Here is an 18,301-nt window from a genome sequence, read left to right on the forward strand (position 1 = left end):
GACTGAACCGGAATGGGATCCGACCCCCCCTGCCCCCCCCGTTTCTGCTGAAAGCCCAAGAGCACTGGCTCCGTATCAGACCGAGTGGCCTTTTGAGACTCAGTAGGAACAGCTGAGTCTGTCACACAATTATAAGCCTCTTTGTCCAATAGTTCTTTATGATTGGGGGGGGGGGGGGGGGGGGGGTGATAAAAAAATCAATCCTACCTACTGAATCGCATGCCACTCTCAAAACAAGCAAAGCCAACGCACTGTTGTTGTATGTCAACAGGGGCCTGGAGACATTCAGGCACACAGCCTGGGCACGCTCGCCACTGCCATAACAACGTCACGGTAACCGTCCCTGCGCCGCAGCTGAGGACCCGCGGCAGGCGCCATGGCAACAAAACTGCCCTTTTTTCCCCCCCCCGATGCCAGCGTAAAGCTCTCGCGTTCTATTTTTTTTTTTTTTTCCTGGAATCGAGCTCGCGGACAACGAACGCCCGAGATCCTTAAGAAAACCCAAAAACACTTCACTTAATGAAGTGCCGCCATTTTCAGCGTAATTACTTCAAGAGCGGCCGACGCTCACTTAAAATGATTTCAGATGTGCAGATACGGGCATGCTCTCAGACTGCTGAGTTTCAGAACTGGTCCAGTGGTTGGTAGACTGTTTCATCAGAGTGCTGCACAGGCATACAGGTCTCTATGTAGTCTTCTTTAGGTTCTGATCACCTTAAAAGGTTTTCACTAATGATGTGGGTTCACAGAATGCACTACTACCAGCGGTGAATATGACATCGCAGTTCCCAGAAAACCCTGCATTCTTTAAGGAGGGCAGAGACCATCATGGTCTATAGGATTTGGAATGTTTTAAAATCAATTTACAGAACAGTGGGTGGGGGGGGGGGGGGCACACCGTATAACACTGAGCAGTCTTTATTGGCTACGTGGCCATCTCTGCATGCGAGAGCTGTCACATATATAGAACCAGCATCCCCAAAGGAGCATCAGTCTGTACTCGGAACAGGACTATCAGGGCAAATATGAAAGCACAGTGAACTGGGCAATTTCAAACTCCAGTCCTCCACCAGCTGGGTTGGCAGGCGAACTCTGAGCAGGAAACAGAGCAGTCTACAGTAAATCAGGCAGGTGACAAGCCAGGCTACATAACCCCTCCCCCCACACACACACACACACACACACACACACACAACCGTACAATATGAAGATTCACGTTTATGCGGCACTTAACATCAATGAGAGACATACATTTTCAAAGACGTTTGTTGCCACATAACGGTGCCATTTGCAAAGAGGAGTAACTAGCCTGCTAGCACAACACCGCCTTTCTAGGCACATTAGCCGCCCACAAACTGTGACTGATGTAAGTTTGCGTAGCGCTAGAAGTTTCCACTGGTTTAATTTCCTGCACATCTGTACTACGAATCCAGCTCATCACCAAACAAAATAATTACTGAATATCATTCCGGGTCCCAGTAACGGATCAGTAGCGGAAAGAACAGCACATCTGCAAAATGAAGTGCAGCTCCATCGCATGAAGCCTCCTACTCGATTCTAGAATGTCACTTACTGAAGCATCACTTAGAAACAAAAGGAAAATGGAAGAGAGAAAAAAAAAAAGCATTGCGAGAAGTTTGATTTGGTTCAGTTAAGAGTGAACTGTTTGCGGTCAATGGGATGGATGATTCAGGCCTAGTTTCAGTGTTATTGAAAAAAAAGATATATATATATAGTTACCCGACAGGAGTGCAGACTACAGCTTATCTCGGCTATAATGTGTTTAATGTTCATTTGAATGAATGGATTTGCTAACGCACTTGTTTCGGGGAGTGTTACAATTCATTCGACACCTCAGAAGCCGCTGGGGCTAAAAAATCAGCTCCAACATTAGCATTCGGAGTTGGTAAATAAATTATTATAAAATATTATAATAAAATATTAATTCTGATGGTGCACGTGAGAGACATCGACAGGGTTTAAGGCTCAATAATGCCATTTCAAGTGATCTGCTCTTATAGGCCACCTTCTGTTGCCATCTCTGTACTGAAAGAACTCAGGAAAAAAAACAGATCTAGTGCCATCCAAATGCCAACATGGTGTCACAGCCGGTACACCAAACCGTAGATCTGCACATTTTCTTCAATAGAGGGCAGAGGTCAGTTCTACTTCTATTCAGTCAATGGTGCACATAAACAGAAATTCCATTCACAAACTAAAAAAAAAAAAAAAAGTCCACAATGCTCCATGTGGATTTCTCCAATTCACTGAATTTCTTATCCATTTCATGGAATTAACCCCCTGACTGCAATCATAGTTCCTCTTAACTTCGAAAATTAGCCCACAGCATTCCCCCATTGTAGACTGGGCCTACTAACTCCACACATACTGTCGTGATTTTTACCTTGCTACTGCAAGGGGTTCAAAAAGCAGTACCACAGATTTAGAGGCACATTGTTTTTTGACAGTAGTCAGATATTTATTCATTTATTTTCAAGTAAGATTTAGGCTACTGGCACAATATCAGAAAATATTTGCTTTTAACATTAAACACTACTAGTGGCCACAGATTTAAGCTACCTCTGAATGTTTTTTTTTTTATCATGCTGTGTGGTCATTATTTTATGAAGAGGTCCAAGGTAGTGACAGAGAAATATTTTACTTAATTTTACCTCTAGTCCAAGTACCTGCTGCCTGGCTATATTTTAAACAGTCACTGTAAAAGGTGTGGAACACTTTTAGGTAGTACGACGTTTCAGTGTGCATTTCTACATAGTTCACGGGCTTCTACACAGGACACAGGTTGTTACACAGGAAAACAGCTGTGTCCACAGGGCGACACAGCCATATCAGCTGCTGTGCAACACCAATAAAAGTACCAACAAAAAAAAACAAAAGGGTTGTCACTTCAGGAAATAAGACAGCTATGATTAGTGTTTTTTTTTGGGGGGGGGGGTTTTATGATTCCGGAGTCCGTATGTGATACACTTCGCTAAGAGAATCATCTCAATTATGTAATTGCTGGCCGTCCACCCAATTCTTTTTTAAGAAAAACAGGGCAAGGCATACTTCAGGTGGCATATTTTACATTTTTAACTACTGGCAAAACGCAATCTGTAAGCAGTTGGTCCTTTTCAAATACGCCTTTGGCCTGGTGGCGAAGCAGGAAAAAAATCCAACGTTTTTCAGTACACACTGGAATACTTCATCCTCCATTTAAACTGAACACACATTTACTCTCATACCTGTTCTCTTTACGCACATCCGAGAAAAGGAACTGCGCTACGTTTTTTTTTTTTTTGTAAATGGAGTGCCAATTAAATAATTACAAATGCATCAACACAACGTGATAGTGAAATTTTTATTTCATTCGATAGCTGGCTAACCAACTAATTACTGCGCATCTCAAGTATAGCGGAATTACCCACATTGCAGCTACTCGTGGTTAAACCACATAAAATGTGCGTCGAGATGTAGTAGAGAAGACTAAACACGCATAACTGAATGACAAACTGATAAATTACTGAATAATGTTAGTCTTGCTGACTAATATAAGTAATCCGTCTTTCAAGTACCACTGGCTACAAAAAAAATATTTTATAACAAAGGAGCACACGGTCGTTACCTGCAACTCTTTACCCACCCCGCAAAGCGTGTGCAACTTGTGATCTGAAATTTCTAAGATGACTAAATAAGAGTCAGCAATCAATAATTATCTGAACAAGAATTTAGCATTAGCATATTATAGCATCGCGTGCTCATGCTAGTTAGCGCAGTGTGAAAAGTATCACCAGAGACCATTTAGCCAACGTGAGCCATAATTCAAAATACAGCCATTTTGTAGGCTAGCTAACGTAGAAATATTCGTGGGAAATGCTACTGAAGTCACCATTTATTCCGTGTTCCAAAATGTCCTAGCTACTGCTAATACACCTCCATTTAGCCGCAATTAAGATAAGTTAGCTACCTAGAAGTTAATAGAAAAGTTTTGACAGTCTCTTATTGGCAACCACCTGGCTGGTTGGCCAGTAAGCCAACTACCGTGAGTTAGCAGCACGTCACATAGCAAAATACTGCTACCGAAAAAACAACTAAGTCCTTCACTATAGCTATTCACCTAGCGCCAAGCTATCCAAAAAACCTTGGACAGTGAACGTTAGCATGCTCTACATCTCATGCGACGTTAGCTAGTTACGATGCTACCAAGGGGCATTTGCAACACAGACGTTAGTAGCGGCTACCATTATAAGGTTATGACTACCCGTTTATAATCTAAGCGATCTAGGTCTAATGAATTAGCGTTAGCTGGCAGCTAGATGACTTGCTAGCTAACCTTTTCGGACTTGTTATACATTTGCGATTATGTTAGCTTGTCGGCTAGGTACCACTTTAACAATGGGTCTTGGTTTACAATCCACCCAATTAGTTAGCTAGCTGCATAAGCACATGAAAACGAATAATGTAAATAAATGCAAACGTTAGCTTGCTCGACACAGACAAGCTCCGATTAGAAAAGCAGACAAGCTACCACAAATATAGAAGCGTTAGCTAGCTAACACATTGCACCACGTAGCTAGCTAGCTAAATAGAAATAAAGATACACTTACTGAGTGTCTGGATTGTGGAAACATCATGTCAATTTCTCATTTAAAGTATTTCTTTCCAGACAAGAACAAGTGCCGTTTAGTTAGTTTCTAAAACGATTTTTCTTCTTTGTTTCGTTGATTTTCAGCCGCCCGAGTGTTGGGAGTCAAGATTTCGCCCCGTTTGTGTTTATTCAATCTTTATCAGTCAGGGTAAGGCAAGAGAGGAACAGCTTCAATCCTTTCTTCATGAAGACTAAAGTGGATACATACTGTATAGCTAACTAGCTATGTGTGCTAGCTCGTCGTTAGCTACGTGCATAGCTAGCAAGCTATAACTAGCTAACGGTAGATATGATTGTTTTATCGCTTAGCTAGCTGCCCAGCTAGCTACAGTACTTGATTGTTCTGAAGAACGCGTAATAGATAACGTTGGACTAGATCATCCCAATGTGGAAAAGGGGGTTTGAAAAACGACTTTAAAAACAAACAAAAAGAACCAGTGTAGCACCCTTTCGCAAAGCCTATCGTTTCCCGTTGATGTGAGATAAGACGAGCTAACGACGTTAACGAAATCAATTATGCCAGGTATTACAGCTTCGTTCCCAGCAATATCCAAAATCGTAGCTCTTTTCTTGTTTGAACGGTCTTTCTAGCAGTTGAGAATGAGAACAGGAAATCCGTTGTTTGGAAAGAATCTGTCTAGCGCACGCGTCCCTTAGAACAAATGCAGTGATTTTTTTAAACCACTGATTTCCCCAGTTAATGCTACCTACGTTATATGCAGCGTCTACATAAAAAGCACGAACTGCACACAGTGGCGCTGCTTTGCACGACTGTGCGTAAATGGGCTTTACACGACAGTGTAGCTCCCAATACGATATCGAGGAACGAGCGCCCCTTGCGATGTCAGATAGAGGTGACCGTCTGTTTTAAGCTATTTTTTACAGTCTCTGGTTTTAAGGCCCATTTTAGCTAGTTCATGAGTGAAATGCTTTAATAACCGCGGCTCAAATAACTATAACTAAACGAGTCAAGGAAGCCTCTTCCTCTTCACTGGATACATGAGGATGTGGAAGTTTGCATGCAAGAGCTTCGGGTCACGGGGCGTGAACCACTTTCCTGCTGCTACGGAATGGAGATTTGTAGCTGTGTGAAGAGTTTTAATTGGCATGATGGCCGGATATTGATTAGGATTCTTCAGATCTATGATCAGGTAATGGCTGAGAGCTGATATCCTACTCGGGGGGGGGGGGGGGGGGGGGGGGGGGGGGGGGGGGCGCTGAATAATTGGATTTCACATTGCACTGCTGTGGACAACTCTAAATTGTGCCATTTCTCAACTGGGACAATATTTCCTAGGTTCTGTGTCCTTGGGGTGTGATGTGCATTGGATGATGGCACCAGAGCCGCTCTTAATTTGCTCCGGGCGTACTGGCATGAAAGGATATACATTGGCGGTTTTATGCTACAGCATGCTACATCCAGGATAGGATATGGGTTTGGCTATAACTACAGCAAAACATTTGGAATAAACCGGGTATTCTTTTGAAGCCATTGGTGAACAGAGAGCCAGTCATCATTTCTTAACATAAACCAGGGCTTTCAGAACCCAAAGAACTGCACGCCCTCCCTTTCTTGTTTTGTGGAGTAGAGTATGTCATGGTCTCGGTGTCAGTTTTGGCCACAACAGGCTCATTACAGGAAGATTGAGGGAGGCACAGTGATCACTCCATGGGCTGTACAATGGGGAGGCGTGCCCCCCTCACGCTCTGTGGCTTCGTTGGGGGAAAGGCTCACACCACCGTTTGGGCAAGGCCGTGTCTCTGGGTCTCTCTGGCATGACGACGGGCAGGTGAACTTATTTACATGGAGTGCGCGCAGGGCCGCTCCAGCATGGATGGAGTTCAGTTAAAAGTCACGCATTTGAACCTGGGGGGGGGGTGGGTCATATTCCTCCTCTTCCAAACCAATAAGTACACCCCCAGGCCCAACGCAAAACATTCGCACAATGTTGTTGCCGATGTTGCGACATTGACAGAACATTCCGGTAGCATTGAGAGAACATTTCGCGTTAGCCGTACGACTGCTTCAAACAGGACAATGCCAATACTCACCAGTAACGGCTGCACAAAGGACCCAAATGTCAACTACTGTTTCAGTACCCCCTTTGTAAACAATACAAACCGTTCCGCTGTGGAAGAGTCTATGGACACTGTATACCAGATCGGGGTCAAATTCATACGCATTTAGATATCTATACTGTACTGGAAAAGGTAGTTGAATAGTTGAAGGGTCTCTCATTTCCAAATGCACTAGCCCAAACAAATTCTTTATTTTTTAAGACTTTAATATAAATTGAGAAACCCAAGTACTTGTATATGACGTAGTTTGAATGAAAATGTGATACATTTTCCACTGCATATATTTGGAGAATACAGAATGTTTGTATTGAAATTTCGACTGTTCTTTTCTCAATAAACTTCCCAATTCACTACCCAATACTTGTGTGATTTTGCATGTATACATTTTGGAGATCCCATTTTGTCACTTTTAAACAAATAGCCATGAAATAACAACGTTGTACATTTTGGTGCAAAAGAGTAAAAATTGTTATGCAATTAGTCAGACTTTTCCCAAGCAGCTATTTAAGTGTCTGAGACAGATAAACATCCGTCTTTTTGGAATGTTCTGGAGAGCATAGCACGAATTACACCTTTTGAAACTAGGGCTGATCTACAAACCAGCCCACGAACTCAGCACAAAAAAGTAACTGACGTAATTCCAGCGCAGCCCTGTTGTTCGGTCAGACATTGCTAATTACGCTGCAGCAGCGGTGGTTATAGGTGGCACCGAAACCGCAGCTTGCCGTTTGGCCCGCGCACTAAGCGCTAGCATGTCTGTGCTTGCTCTTCCAGAGAGCTTATGTTGTTCCGCCCGCGCACCACTTAAGGAGCAAGTAAACATAATTACCAAATTTGCATAGAGAACTTTTTTTTTTTTCGGCTGGTTTTCGTTTCGTCTCCGATGAAACCACAAACCCTTGTGGACACTCCCATTACCGGTCGGCAGAACCTCCGCACGCCATTCCGGACGAATGTAAATCCTACTCGTCACACCGTGTAAGGCAAAGGTTTACAATAAGATCAGGGTTTACAATGGCTTCAACGTCCTGTGTTTCTATAGCTTGACAGTTAAATGTACTCCCACGCAACTTTGAATAAACAGGTGTAAAGATGAAAAGAAATAAGTGGGGCCAACATTCTTCTGCTCTTCTGCTATACAACTGCTTTTAGAGTGTGTGGACAGAGCAAATATAAAAATTCCGCATGACCAAACTCACATTTAACACCAAACAAATGATGCAAGCACAAGGTATAGGAACAGTTTTTATTCCAATTTAAAACAGATAATTTTTTTTAAATCGTTTTTTTTCTTTGTAGGAGAAGGCTATGAAAATCATTTCATGTTTGAATGAGGTTCAGGCAACAGTGGTTGAAATGAAACAAATACAAAAAAGAAATATGGCTAAAATACTTTAAATCAATAACCTTTATGGCCCTTTTAAGAAGGGTTTTGCATTAATACATTTTCTTGTCTCTCCCACCCCCAACCCCACCAAAACACATGCAATTAAAATGACACAATTCTTTAAAAACAGCAGTTTCTCTTTTAATCTTAAATACAGAATTAAGTTGTCGTTTTCCATTCATTTCTAGCACATATTTAGTGTTTTATTTGTTTTAAAAACTGGACCATAAAATACATTGGCCCATAATGATTTTCACAACATTGGCACTTGAAAAGAGTCTGGCTCTACAAAGGAAGATTGGCACACTCATTATAGTACATCATTTACATTTGGTATACTTAAAAAAAAATAAAATAAAGAAAAACAGAAAAAACATAATACATTACTTTAATTTTATACACCACTACACAATGTTTAATTATCCTGTTTTTTTTATTTAAAAAAGACAATTATATTAAGTGGTCCTACATACAATAGTGTTCAGGTAATTATCAGCCAATAAAAAAAACAAAAAAAAAAACAACAAAAAATAAAAATAAAATAAAACAAGCTTAAAATTCTCTGTATCCAGCACCTCGGCGTGGATGTCAAGCAAAAAAGCGTAAAATCCATCAGTTGTGAAGAAGACCTCTCATAGTACCAGCAGAGCTCCTGAACGAATTAACCGATGAGAGGAACTGGCAGGAACCCAAGCAGGCCCCTAAAGAGCGGGACGGGTACAGTGCATTACCCGCCCCCCCCCCCCCCCCCCCGGGGGACGGGACAGGGGATCCACGCACGGGGGAGAAATGCCAAAAGTGTCATGAAACCACCTCTCGCTTACTTGCACGTGCACGCACATGCATGTATATGTACGCGGGCACGCACGCAAATGCACACGCACGCACGCACACGCTTGCACGCACACCGGCAACGCTGCAGTTTGAAGTAACCAGTCGCCACACAGATCGCGTAACGCCTTGTAGCATTTAAAGCTCAGATAGAGCAGGCCTGAACTGTGTGAAAGGAACGAGCAGAGACATCCAACAACCCCCCCCCCCCCCCCCCCCCCCCCCGTTTCCTCACTGCGATTCTCACCCCATCTCGATCTCAGCTTTCCTTTGGTAGTGTACTGTTACCCCCTGTGACATTCAGTGCCGTTTTAGTGCACAAAACAAGTAGCTTTCCCGCTAAAACAGCTATAAACAATATCTTCAGTCTAGTCACAGGCATTACCCATGCTTCCGTTTCCCCATTACTACACACTGCACAGAATACTGCCTTCCCCCTCAGCATAGCTAGACCCACCGTTCACACGCGTAACCGGAATAAAACGGGAAGCGGTGTTTTCTTCTTTTTCGGTCACGTCACCGTACCCCACCATGCCACAGAATCAGAAAATCAACTGTAGAATTATTTAAAAAAAAAAAAAAAAAGTTTTTTAGTACTTTGACTCCAACATCAACGCGAGAGAACGGTGAAAGGAACGCTCGGCTTATTCACCAGCAAACACTGCCCAGAACACAGATTCATTTAATACTCGGTACCCCCTGTACACTGGACCACAGGCAAACACCGGTGACTGTAAGAAGCGGAGAGCAAGTCCTTAACTGAAGAAACGCCACTGCCACTGCACCACCCGGAGGACTCGATAACTCGATAAAGGGAGTCTCACACACTCCCTGAAGTGTGTCACTGTGTACCCACAACTCCAATGCGGGATCCAAACCTCAGGTTAACTGGTGTGGGGTTGTAGAGTGTGCCCGTCAAGGTAAACGTAGAAAATTAATAACACCGTCTGAAAGACGACGCGACGCTCCATAACAAGCAGCGTCTCCTCACTGCACATCCCACCCTCAACAAGCGACTACGGTAGAACTTGACCATTCGAGACTGGCAAACCGATATTTACATTCTTTTTTTTTTTTTAGTGATTCGATGCACAAATTTTGACTGGCCCACCTCCACAGCTCACGTATAACTTGTAGTGCTAGAAATTTAAAGTGTACAACCAGCTACGTACGGGTACATAAGCTGCTAACCATCGACGGTTCTGAATAAGCGGGTATAATAGGCGGGAGTGCAAAAGGTAAACTGTATCGTCCCGTTATCTTACGGTATTTACTGAGCACACACGGTCTGGTTTTCGCACTTCTGACAGGCAGAGGACTGCTGACTATCAGACAACACTGGGCCACGCAGATGTGATTTAAGCCTGGGGAATCACGCACCGAACCACAACCGGATTTTTTAAAGACACACAAATGACAGCACCAATAAAACGCAGAATAGCGAACGGAATTTGATACGTGTACTGTAGTGATTTACAGAGAGCTAGCCGTCATCGGAGCGTTCGAGCGCGCGCGCAAATCTCGGCGGCGGTGGAGTACAGCGCCACATTTGCGGGCTCTTTCACCGTAACTTTTCCGCGGACAAAAGAGCCGTGACAGAACGGGGAAATTACAGTAAGAAACCGTGAAGCCTAACACCAGCCTTACAAGCCTCATCCACCCCTCTGTGCAGAAACAGGAAGTGGGGTGAAAGCAGGGGAAGATTTAAGTAACTCAACCGTCCTGTCCTCAAGAAATTGGCCGCAATTTGCTGGTACTTCGGCAAATGACAATTTATGTAAAGTCCATTATGTTATTGATTAGGCTCACATGCCCCTCCAATCTTAGTTTCAACTCCTGGCTAGTTCCCCCACTCGCGTCCTAACACGGTAAATACAAGCCAAACCATTCACTCTTAATTCTTTTGTGTTCTGTCTCCTGCCAGTAGAGGGTGCTGTAATGCACAAGATCAGTACTACGGGTATCTATGGGAGGCCAAACTGAAACAGGTCAAGCACACGGATGTCTTCCGCTATGATTCAGCTCGATACAAAATCATTTTCTCAAAAAAAAAAAAAAAATCAACTAGATTTTCAGGTGTTATACAATCAAGTGTAGTAGCAGTAGGAAGCATGGTTTGTGAGGTTCAGTAAAGTATCTGACCGAGACTCTCTGCGATGATTTTTGCGGTGGTAGTACCACTCCACGAGATAACGGCACTGTCCCTCTCACCCCTGGGGGGTTCTCATTCCGCACAGTCAACCCCCTGCCCATCCAGGGCACTGTTCTAAAAAAAAAAACAAACAAAAAAAAAAAAAAAAACAAAGAAACAAGATGACGGATTCATCTTAAAATTACAAGGCCAATACTTGGACTCCTTCCAAAGCTGGGCATGTGGGAGCGGCCTAACGATCCAGAATCCACGGACGGCCCCCGCCCCCGTTCATGCACTGCGCACCCTGCCCCCCGTTCAGACACCCCGTGGCTCGACCGTCATCCATCGAGTCCTCCCATTCGCCGACCTTTCGGTTTTTATGCAGGTTAGTAGCCCTTGTAATGAAAACGTACGAAGAGTCACCTGGATTCACGCGACGGAGACGGAAAAAACCAGCCAACTATAAAAGAGACCTCACTGCCTACGAGATCTCTGGAACGCTTTTACGCCAAAAAATTAGCAATGGGATTAAAAGCAAACCAAAACAATACAAAAAAAAAATAAAATACTTTCATATTACAAAATCAATGCAAGCATAGACCAGACAGAGAGCTTCAGACACTGATATTTTATCTTTTTCAAATTCCTACATTCGCATAAAGCACTGCCTCAATATGAAAATTAATCTTCCATCCTCACACTAAGTAGACTTTTTTATTATTTTTTTTATTTTAGAAATAGGACTGCCACATGTAAATAAACAACCATAAAAGAATGGCAACAGCCAAGTGTGGGAAAAGAAGTCTAAAAAGCCGATAAAATGTGTGTTTTTTTTTTTTTTTACAGCAGTTGAGAGAGTATCCCCCACTTTCATAGCTGTTTGAGACCATCTCACTATGACAGCAGAGAGAGTCATCAACACCTACCAATCTGGTCCATAAATTAGATAAATAAAACTATTTACTTCTCCTTTATAATTCACTTCTCTCATTACATAGCCCCAAATGGGAAACGAAACCAAAATAAGCAATCTTTACACCGCTGAGCTGTAGCGTTATGTGGAGGACTCTCCAGGTGTTCACAACAAAAACTTCTCAAAATCGGTTACATCACACTATAAGATCATTGCCATTCCAACTGTTCAACCACATAGTAAAGTACAGCTACTCGTATTTAACTTCAATAAAAAATGAGAAAAAAAAAACAAAACAAAAGAAACAATCACAGTATCAAATAATTTTTTAATTCATATGAGCAACATCAAAAAAAAGGTCATTTCTTGTCATGTTTGCCGTAGTTTGACCTTCACCTTTCGCAAATATCTCGAGAAAAATCAAGAGGATGGCACGTTATAAAAAAAAAAAGAAAAAAAGAAACACCATTAAAAAAAAAAAAACAGGACACTTGTTAATGAAGAAATTAATGCTCCTGAATGGATCTCCAGGCGTGTTGTGTTTCAGCAGAGCTGTCACCAAGGAAATTGTATGGTTGTCAAGCAAGAATCCCCCCCCCCCACCCCCACCCCAATTACTTTCATTTATTAGTCTCACTTAGCCCGATAATTTGATTGGATTTTTTTTTTCTCAGAGTAAGCAATACATTTACATTGAATATGCACAGTTGAAGCAAAATGACATTTTCTGGAAAAGATTTAGTCGGTGCCAGTCTAACAAGTTGAAAACGCCGATATTTATGATCGATTTTTCCAAGTGAACGTACAGATATATATATATATATGTTTTGCTATTTAATTTTCACTGGACAGATCTAAACTTCATAACATGAGGGAAGAGAGAAAAATAAGAATAAAAGTTTTAGTTTTTTCCTTAACTCCACCCTCGTGCATCCTCAAAAGGCGTCCTCAAAACAGCGTCTAAAATTACGGCAAAACTTAACATGGCCAAGCATCAAATTTCCACTTTTTCTCTGGCAGACTTGACCATGAAATGACCCAACAGTACATGGTAAGGAAAAGAACAAGAAGTTTTCTCTGAACCAAAGTTAGTGTACCACAGATTCAGGTAGTGTTCACACACACGTACACATGTACAAGTGTGTCCACACGCACATGCACATGGACAGTCTGCTTTCGCACGTTTTAGAAGACCACCCCCCCCCCCCGCCCCCCAACCCCCAGCAATAGAGTGGAAATTTTTCACTGGGTTTTCGTAGTGCCAAGACTGCATGAGCGAAAGATGCTACTGATGGTTTTCAGTCGATGTTTACAAACGATTCGGAATTTGGTGAATCAGCAGCAAAGTGTAGCACAGGAAATTCAATAAATTTTGGCAAAATGTATAATACAGTAAGGGTGGGTTATAAAATAAAGCCAAACGTGATGTGGCAATAAAAAAAATCACTGTTGCACAAAACTCATCTATTTTGCGTCAAACAACACTGTGGTAAGGAAAACAAAGAAAACAGAATTTCATACAAACATTTCTGCTGTTAGCGCACGTGTGATAAAGTTCGATAAGGTTCGTCATATAATTCAGAAGGGGCCATCAAAGTCAGATTGGGCTCAAATAAAGAAATCTGCAAAAAGCTTTGCTGTCAAATAATTCATTACCCTTTCTGGTTATTTCAAAGTTTTAAGTCGTTGTTTATTTTTTTCTTTCTTTTTTTTTTTTCTATCTTGTCTTCTGTTATTTTAATTTCCTTTACTGTTTATCTGATAGTAGTAGTAGTAGTAGTACTAGTAGCAATAGTAAAAATGATTATAAATGTTTAAAGAATTGTCAGCAATATACACATAGGATTTGAATGATTTTCCATTTCCTTCCCCCTCTCTCTCTAGGTCCGAGTGTGTTATTTTCTACGCTTAGACTTGAAAGTTACATTCAACAATGCAAGGTAAAGTCTAGCCCCAGCAGAGACGTGTGGAAGAAATTCACCTCATCACCCGGAGATGACCCCTCCAACACAATGCTTCTTCATTGCCTCCACGCATTTAAAATGATTTTCATACACTACTGTGCGTACCAGGTTACCCACAATCCTCCTGGGGACCCCCACCCCCCCCCCCAGCCCCCACCATCAGGAAGGGGAGGGGGGGGCATCTTCCAGTTTTCAAGCCAGCTTCTCTCTGCCCTTTGAAAATGCACCTTCTCCTCCTGCCAGCCACGGCTTCAAACAGTCTGCCCACACTGCTCCCAAATCAGGAAGCCCCCCCCCCCCCCCAATCCTTCTCAAAGGGGGGGCAGAGCGGAATTTCACCATGAATCAGACCCGGCCCGAGGCCGTAGGAGCAGAGGGGCCCCACTGGTTGAAGCTATGACACCGGGTGCGACTTTGATTTTCCGATTGGACGACGAGGAGCGAGAGGTGGGCGGAGCCCGGGAGTGTTGCCTGGCAACCAAGCTCCGGGCCGTTCAGCTGGCGTGAAAATCAGGAAGAGGACATTGGGGCAGAGGGCGGGCCTAACCTGGCAGGTGTTGTGTCTGTGTGTGTGTGTGTGTGTGTGTGTGTGTGTGTGAGTGTGTGCGCGTGTGCGCGCGTGTGTGTGTGTGTTGTGCGTGGGCTGCAGTGTCTCTCTCACACCAGGTTGTACTCCTTCAGGTTGAGCTGCAGGATGGTGTCCTTGACGGCGGCGAAGACGAAGCGGATGTTCTCGGTGTCCGTGGCGCAGGTGAAGTGGGAGTAGATGATCTTGTCGCTGTCGGGGTTCAGGTCCACGAACATCTTCAGGATGAACTCCCGCGCCGCCTGGGCGTCCCTCTGGGGGCCTGAGGGGGCACGACACAGTCAAACTACGTCACACACCGCGGCAACGCAAACGATATCAAACTATATCACACACCGCGGTAACGCAAGCGATATCACACTACATCACACACCATGGCAACGCAAACGATATCAAACTACGTCACACACCGCGGCAACGCAAACGAAATCAAACTACATCACACACCACGACAGTGCAAACGATATCAAACTATATCACACACCGCGGTAACGCAAGCGATATCACACTACATCACACACCATGGCAACGCAAACGATATCAAACTACATCACACACCGCGACAACGCAAACGATATCACATTACATCACACACCGCGACAGCGCAAACGATATCACACTACATCACACACCGCGACAACGCAAACGATATCAAACAACATCACACACCGCGACAGCGCAAACGATATCACACTACATCACACACCACGGCAACGCAAACAATATCAAACTACATCACACACCGCGACAGCGCAAACGATATCACACTACATCACACACCGCGACAGCGCAAACGATATCACACTACATCACACACCACGGCAACGCAAACGATATCAAACTACATCACACACCGCAACAACGCAAACGATACCAAACTACATCACACATCACGACAGCGCAAACGATATCACACTACACCACATACTACAACAGCACAAACTACATCAGGCTTTATACAACTGAACTGTATAAAGACCTGTCTGACAATTAGATACATATTTACTGATAAATATATTCTTGCACTAATTATTTATGATTTTGAATGCTTTCTAAGTTTAGAGCTCATGGGATGTTGCTTGTTCGAAACATGCCGTTTAGGCGATCTGTGATACCATGAGGAATGTATAGGACTATATTAACTGAAGCAAATTCATCTATGAAATATAATGAAGTAGAATCTAACCTTCAAGAGTCTGTCCAGCTAGGCTGAAGGCCATGACACTAATAACGGTTAATTGAGGTTCAATCTCAGTATTCATTAGCACCATGACTTCATACATCAACTTTAACATACTTCTTCCTCATCCATGAGAACGGTTTTAATCTGTAGTAACTCAGTGGGTTGAAAAAAAAAAAACAGCAATATAATTTGCACGTAAAGAGCAGGACTGCCTACCTTCGCACGAACACGGCAACTGATAATCATTCACTGCCAGGGTGTTTCCCCACCCACCTTTTAAACTGTTACATGTTGTAATTCACCCATTAACCACAAGGTGGCATCATGCACTCACAAAACACAGCCTACGACAAAATCGAGTGAGTGCTATTGTGGCACTAAGCAAAATGCTGGACCGCAAAAAAATAAACATTAATTTACACACAAATTACAGAGCGCTTCACGATACATTTTCTTTTTGTGTGTTCCCAGAACTCCCCCCCCCCCCCGCCCCAGAGAAGATAAACAGGTCTGACACGGGTCACGAGCTGGAAGAGAGGTGTTAAGCAGGCCGAACGGAATGACGCGTCAGGACATTTTAGGCCGCAATTGAGCAACATCGGCCCCGCCCTTTACGGGACGCGGGGCGTGTGCTCCGGTGACGAGCGTATTTCGAAATCCACAAATTCCTCTGAGTGACAGGAGGCGAGAAACACCACGGAACGCATCGTTAAAACGCCTCTGAGCGCCGGGGTGGACCCTCAAATGCTGGCGGCGCGCAGGAGGCGGGACTTCCTCGGGACACGCAGATGCATTCTGGGTTGAAAATGCTGTGCGTTTGTCGCACCGGTGAACAACAAGAGCGAAAGCTTCCCTTATTTCTGTAACTCCGTCAGTATCCAGATGTGTGTGTGTGTGTGTGTGTGTGTGTACCACCTGGATTGTCCTGGGACTGACGAGGCGACCCTAAGTAGAGCACAGCGTTCGATACGCTAAAAAGCAGGGGGGACCGCCGATTCGGGAGGAAGGTTTTTAAAAAACTCACCGTCAAACTCGGGGAAGTAGTCCACCAGGTGGGAGTACATGATCTTCTCCTCCAGCAGGTCCTTCTTGTTGAGGAAGAGGATGACGGAGGAGTTCTGGAACCACGGGTACGTGATTATGGTCCGGAACAGGGCCTTGCTCTCCTCCATCCGGTTCTGAGGGGGGGGGGGGGGGGGGAAACCAGGGAGGGGGGAGGAGCCGAGTCAGAGATCTGTACCTGCGGTGCCGGCAGGGCGACGGGAGACCAGGCCTGCAGGACCGCACCATCAGCGTTTTTCGGGTGCTGAACTTAAATCGGCGCCCAATTAAAGAGTCCGCACACACCTGTTTTCCCAGGGCAAAACTCACTGCCGAGGACGGAAAAAAAAAAAAAAAAAACAAACCCAGATAACACTGTAGCCCTTGCAGGAGTATCACACCCAGGGTGTGAAATTAACAGCAAGCCACACGTCGGCAAATATTAATCTGCGGCTGGTAGGTTCTCAGTCGACTCCACCCGCCGCTCTGACAGGTGACTGCCCATCGCTCGGAGGACCTGTTCTACTCTAAACATCCAGCTGTCCGGTAAAACCGGCTGAAACCGGCTGGTCGATTTGGGGATGCACCAGCCACTGCGGCCAGCGAGTCTCTCGCCTGGGTCACATGACTGGGCGGAAGTGAAAGCTGAACTGCATGACCTGGGACTGGAAATAACCTCACCACTGAGACTACGGCCCGACTGGTAATACCCTCAGCACTGAGACTGCGGCCCGACTGGTACTACCCTCAGCACTGAGACATGCAGCCTGACTGGTAATAACCTCACCACTGAGACTACGGCCCGACTGGTAATACCCTCAGCACTGAGACTGCGGCCCGACTGGTAATACCCTCAGCACTGAGACCAGCCCGACTGGTAATACCCTCAGCACTGATACTTGCAGCCTGACTGGTAATACCCTCAACACTGAGACCAGCCCGACTGGTAATACCCTCAGCACTGAGACATGCAGCCTGACTGGTAATACCCTCAGCACTGAGACTGAGGCCTGACTGGTAATACCCTCAGCACTGAGACCAGCCCGACTGGTAATACCCTCAGCACTGAGACTGAGGCCTGACTGGTAATACCCTCAGCACTGAGACTTATGGCCTGACTGGTAATACCCTCAGCACTGAGACATGCAGCCTGACTGGTAATACCCTCAGCACTGAGACATGCAGCCTGACTGGTAATACCCTCAGCACCGGGACTGCGGCCTGACTGGTAATACCCTCAGCACTGAGACCAGCCCGACTGGTAATACCCTCAGCACTGAGACTTGCAGCCTGACTGGTAATACCCTCAGCACTGAGACTTGCAGCCTGACTGGTAATACCCTCAGCACTGAGACTTATGGCCTGACTGGTAATACCCTCAACACTGAGACTTATGGCCTGACTGGTAATACCCTCAACACTGAGACCAGCCCGACTGGTAATACCCTCAGCACTGATACTTGCAGCCTGACTGGTAATACCCTCAGCACTGAGACTTATGGCCTGACTGGTAATACTCTCAGCACTGAGACTTG

The 18,301-nt window shown here is 44.5% G+C and overlaps 2 protein-coding genes across 6 annotated transcripts in view; both read right to left on the reverse strand.

Moving 5' to 3' along the window:
* The window catches only part of LOC118226098 (TLE family member 5-like), a 31,078-nt gene extending 25,632 nt beyond the window's left edge, over positions 1 to 5,446 (reverse strand). For 2 of the 4 annotated variants that reach the window (XM_035415407.1, XM_035415405.1), the window contains exon 1: positions 4,608 to 5,446. In XM_035415407.1, coding sequence (XP_035271298.1) covers positions 4,608 to 4,634 — 27 coding nt within the window. In that variant the 5' untranslated portion in view covers positions 4,635 to 5,446. The remainder of the gene's footprint in view (positions 1 to 4,607) is intronic. The other 2 variants (XM_035415409.1, XM_035415408.1) reach the window with 1 other exon arrangement.
* An 8,264-nt stretch (positions 5,447 to 13,710) lies between these two features.
* Positions 13,711 to 18,301, reverse strand: part of LOC118225437 (guanine nucleotide-binding protein G(q) subunit alpha-like) — a 48,571-nt gene continuing 43,980 nt past the window's right edge. For both annotated transcript variants that reach the window (XM_035413831.1, XM_035413830.1), the window contains exons 6-7: positions 16,750 to 16,903; positions 13,711 to 14,804 (exon numbers count right to left, since the gene is read on the reverse strand). In XM_035413831.1, the coding sequence (XP_035269722.1) occupies positions 14,614 to 14,804; positions 16,750 to 16,903 (345 nt within the window). In that variant the 3' untranslated portion in view covers positions 13,711 to 14,613. The remainder of the gene's footprint in view (positions 14,805 to 16,749; positions 16,904 to 18,301) is intronic.

The sequence above is a fragment of the Anguilla anguilla genome, chromosome 4 (genome assembly GCF_013347855.1).
Source record: "Anguilla anguilla isolate fAngAng1 chromosome 4, fAngAng1.pri, whole genome shotgun sequence".
Taxonomy (NCBI): Eukaryota; Metazoa; Chordata; class Actinopteri; order Anguilliformes; family Anguillidae; genus Anguilla; species Anguilla anguilla.